We start from the raw sequence: 5,089 nt of genomic DNA, 5'->3' as shown, positions 1-5,089 counted from the left end.
ATCCTCATATGTTGCTCAAACTCAACGTACAGCTCTATCATCGACATGTGAAATCGGGTTTCTTGATAAATATAGAACATCCACTGCATGCATGCATAGTTGTAAAAATCGAACCGGACCGGCCGGTTCGATTTACCTTTTGGACCGTTTAAGGAAGAAAACTGGTATAAACCGGTAAGAACCGATCAAAACCGGTACAAACCGGTCTAACCGAACCGGTTTGTTGTGAAAATTGTCAAAATGCTAAAGCAAAGGTTCGAACCTAGAACCTTGGGAATGCAGCCTCTTTCCTTTGCCACTAAGCTACCATGTTCCTTTCTCTTATGTATGTCAAATAATAATTATATAGTATACATTCAATTATATAATATTATAAATAACTAATTTAATTTAATTTTTTATTTTTTGTATTAATTATATTTTAATTATGTGCCATTATTATTATTAATATAAATATAAAGTTTACTAAAAAATTATTAATTTGCTTGATCTATTTAAATGCTAGTATTGTGATTAAAATTATTTGTTTTGATGTTAGTGTTAAAATCTACTGATATTATAGTTAGATGACAAGCTTTATGAATGAATTGTTACTCTTATTGTGTCAAATTAAGATACTATTGTAGTAGTACTGATAAATTCTACGTTTTTCTATTAGTTATTTTTAGAATTTGAGACTTGATTTTTCATAAAATGTTAATGTAGATATGTATTTCAAATTTTAATTTTAAGTTGTTGATTATTTTATATTTTTTATTTATATGAGACCGATTTTATCGGTTTAACCAGTGATTTATCGGTTGAACCAATAAACCAGTAAACCAGTAGGTTGACCGGTTTGATCACCGGTTCGGTTTTTACAACTATGCATGCATGCGTCATCAGCGATGGACATTAATTGAAACTGTATCAGCCTAGGGATGGCAGCAGTACCCGTACCCGCGGGTACCCGCTCCGCCCCTACCCGGTCGGGGCGGGTTTAAACCCGACCCGATGCGGGGCGGGTCTGAATCGTGGCGGGTTCGGGGTCGGGTTCAGGATAACCCCGCCCCTACCCGCCCCGGAGTACATATATATATATATAACTTTTTAGCAATTAGGGTTAGTAGGTTAAGGTTCTCACCCACCGTCACTGAACTCCCAGTCTCCCACTCTCCCAGTCCCAACCCTCGTTGTCTCTTCCACGCCTCCTTCAAGGTTCAAGCCGCATGTCGCTCCTCCTCCGCGCCGCCTCTCAGTCCCACATTCTCTGCGCTCCCTCCGGCCTCCAAGTCGCGCACTAGACGAGCCACCCCCGTGCCTCCTCTGCATCGTAATCGAGCCTCGTCTGGCTCCTCCTCTGCGCCGCCTCTCAGTCCCACATGCTCGTGTATGGAGTTCATGGCACAGTGCAACTCACGCAAGGCGAGGGAATCAAACCCTGCGTGCCAGGTGGAGGTGAAGCGCCGAACCGATGAACACCCGCCGCAGATCACGGTGACCTTCGTGAACGGCGTCGAGCAAGCCTTCGATGCGACCTCAACCCCTGCACAGATCATAAGGACCATGATTCTTGAAAAAGGCCAAACCCTAGAGACCGAGCAGATGTTCCGAGAAGCTGGTGAGTCATGGCCCGCCATCATTCCCAAAGAAGAGCTATCTCAGCCCGCACCTGGCGTCAATGTTTGTTTTTTCTCGCTTTATCGATTTTGTTTACTTGCGATTATGTTTGGTGCGGTTCCTTTCAATGTTAATTCTCTGCTTATTATTTCATTGCGGATCTTTTTCTGTTACTTTCTGGATGGTAATTAGTGCTGCATTATCGTCTTTACTTTTGGAATTTAGAATTGTATGGAAACGGAAAACTGCTCTTACATTTATCTGGGACAGTAATTTTGATTTTCAAACTTAAACATCCCTGGATTGCATTTTTCAATCTCAAATATGAGTAGTGGATGTTGCATTTAATCTATTTGTCGCATGATGAGTATAGCTTTTCTCATAGGAGCAATGATGAGTTTGGTGGTTTTCCTGTTCTTCATGCCTGATATCCTACTTTAATTTGATCTTGCCTGTAATAAATTTTAATGCAAAATTGCACATTTTTATTAGGGTGTTTGAAAGGTATTTTTTGCTTGTATTGTTATATAGAATAAGGAAGATACATTACAATTCTGAGATAAATTGAAGTTCCTAAGTATGCACTATGGATTCATTGATTTTACTACCAAGGTACATGTCATATGTTGCTAGAAACAGCAAAGAAGAAACCATCCGTATTGATTAACTGTATGTTCCAGAATTTTGCTATAAGATGGACATAATTTCTTCCCCGAATATATAAATAATGCTATATAATAATCCATATTAGTTGTCTGTATGCTATCTTTATGTGGTTACTCATTGATGCACTAGTAATACATATGCTTTTGCAAAATGCAACTAATTTCTCTGCATGGTCTTACAATTTATGTTTCTCAATATCATTCCGTCCATTTAAGTATATGATCTATACCTATTCTATTAATTTTCTTTTTCTTTCATGTGCCCTTCTTTTCAGCCCAGGAAAGCAGAGGAGAAGAAGCAATAGTCATGTATTGTTGAACCTACGAACAGCCAGAAAATATTCCAATTTTCTCACACACTCTCTCATTTCTTTTGGCGGGGAGAGTACATAATGATCACGGCTATTCTGTGCTTTGCTGTATTTTGGAGTTGAATTATTGATATTGATTAAACAAATATGCATGTGACTCGTGTAATAATTATTGTTTCTGAATGCAAAATTTTGAAACTGCAGTAATTTCATCCTAGAATTTGTTAAGGAAATATGCTCATGGTGTTCTGTTTTAATTAAGGAAATATGCTGTTATATGCATAAGTTGTTTTGGCTCATGGTGTTCTATTTTAATTTTGATTTTATTCTGACTTTGTAATTGTGCATTCTGATTTTTATGCATTTATGATATGATTTATGTTAATTTTAGACCCTCATTAATTTTAATTTTATTGATATAGGTGTTTTCGAATTACTTCATGGCTAGTAATGCTAGAGAAGACACACAAAGTAACAATGTTGCAAACTTTTAATGATGATGAAGATGTTGAAAGTGATTAAGATTAAGGGTTGAAGCTCTTTTTATATCTAATATTGTAATTTCTTTATTATGGTGTTAAATTTGTAGTGATCTAACAAGGGGTCGGGTAGGGGAAAAACCCGCCCCTACCCGCCCCACTGCCACCCCTATATCAGCCTACCAAATACTTATACAGAATTTCTGTACAAATTATTGCTCACCCTTTTTCGAAATGTGATTTTCTATGTTCTTACAAAGACCATTTTGCAACTCTACAAAACTCATGATACATGGAATAGCAAATGAAAACGAATATTCACATACAAAAGTTACTCCTTCGTGTATGTTTGGTGTAAACTCACCATTATAATACACACGCATATTTGCAATACCTTTCATAATCTCAACCTCATCTAATCTAATTTTTTTGACACTAATAAATGGAAAAAAAAAAAAACTCATGAGATATATGAAAGAAAGAGTAATAGGAGTAGAAGTGAAGGGAGGAGCTTCAAATAAGTCTCCTTTCGTATTTATAAACAAGGTTTTCTATTAAAATATTTTTTTTCTGCGTTTTGAAGCTTCAAAAAAAAAAAAGGGCTTCTAACACCTAAAAACACATTAAACTTCGTGCATTCATAAATACAGGCTGCGTTTAGACCTAAATGAAATAACAAAAAAAATTTGAAAACTCTAAAAAATATAAAACGCAAGTTGCGTTTGGTTATTTTTGATAAATAAAAAAATAAAAAACAATAAGAAAAGTAAAACACAAGTTGCGATCCGAGCTGACATTATAAATTTATAACAGCAAAATTTTTTTGTACACCTCCATTTTATTGTACTACACCATCGTTCTTTCTATATGAAAAAAAATGAGCTTAAATAATTCTCCAACCGAGTTAATCACCGTAACTCTTTTCTTTCCGTAAAATTTGAAAATGATAATTTTAGTTTTTACAATTAATTTATTTCATTAAATTCTAACATATTAACGGGTTAAAACTCATTTCAACCCATTATATTTGTACGTTAAAAGTAAATAACACATTTTCTAGTCAAGTAATAAAGAGTTGATAAGATTGAGAATAGTAGAGCAAAAGAATAAGAAACATGATCTTTTAGATCAGATTAATGTAAGCATTTCGTCGTTAATTCTTATTTTATACATTTACTCGGATTAATGGAACTTCCACTTCCAGAGTCTTCCACGATAAAAGTTTGATAATGATGATGATAATGGTGCAACATACTCTTCTTTGTTCTTTTTGAAGTGGATTGGAGCAATCACTTGAACACTTCACTCGACCACGTGAAATATATGTGATATACCCATCCAACGTGTGATTAACTGATTATTATCAATCTTTTATCGTGGATATATTTACAATATATATATATATATGTATATACACGTGGATATATTTACACAGTTTATATATATTTAGTATATTCAGATTAAGACTCTTCTGCAAAGAACCCAGTCAGCCACCTCTTCTGCTCCTCTTTTCTATTAGGTGTTCCATTCCAACTCTCAAACAAGCCTTTAATGTTTCCTGGTACAGTCCAATCTCTATGAAAACATCTCAACTAGACGCACCACACTTGCCACGTAAACTCACAGAACACAAACAAATGATGAACACATTCGATCTCCTTTTTACACAAAACACAAATACTATCATGATGGTGAGTTATGCCTAATCTACTCAACCTTTCTTTAATATTCACTCTACCAACTAAAACAAACCAACCAAACAGTTCAATTCTAGGCTGAACCAACCCTTTCCAGATCAAACTTGTGAAGCTATAACTCGTAATCTCCTCCGAAAGAGTCTCCGATTGCAACACCTGCAGAAAAGAGTTAGTAGAAAAATACATTTATTATCAAATTTTCAAACAAGATTACCTTCTCTGTCAGCTGATAGTTTCACTGGTCTTAACATATCATGAAGTTGGTGAATTAGTTCTAACTCCCATTGAAACAACTCTCTCCGCCAATGGAAATTTCAAATCCACTCTAACCCATCCCA

At 35.4% G+C, this 5,089-nt stretch overlaps 1 protein-coding gene across 1 annotated transcript; it reads left to right on the top strand.

Annotated features, from left to right (window-relative positions):
• Nucleotides 1-993: 993 nt before the first annotated feature.
• On the top strand, nucleotides 994-2,654 carry LOC107487315 (uncharacterized). The gene is made up of 2 exons (XM_016107933.3): nucleotides 994-1,662; nucleotides 2,540-2,654. The coding sequence occupies exons 1-2, from the start codon at nucleotides 994-996 to the stop codon at nucleotides 2,567-2,569; spliced, it is 699 nt and encodes a 232-aa protein (XP_015963419.1). The 3' UTR covers nucleotides 2,570-2,654.
• The last annotated feature ends 2,435 nt before the right edge of the window (nucleotides 2,655-5,089 follow it).

This window comes from Arachis duranensis, chromosome 5, assembly GCF_000817695.3.
Source record: "Arachis duranensis cultivar V14167 chromosome 5, aradu.V14167.gnm2.J7QH, whole genome shotgun sequence".
Classification (NCBI taxonomy): Eukaryota; Viridiplantae; Streptophyta; class Magnoliopsida; order Fabales; family Fabaceae; genus Arachis; species Arachis duranensis.
Note: the sequence above shows the minus strand (reverse complement) of the source record. Positions and strands in the feature narration are given on the sequence as shown.

Coding starts and splice junctions, on each gene's coding strand:
- LOC107487315 (XM_016107933.3), top strand. CDS start 994: ATGCGGGGCGGGTCTGAATCGTGGCGGGTTCGGGGTCGGGTTCAGGAT. Junction 1,663..2,539: donor AGCCCGCACCTGGCGTCAAT/GTTTGTTTTTTC, acceptor CCTTCTTTTCAG/CCCAGGAAAGCAGAGGAGAA.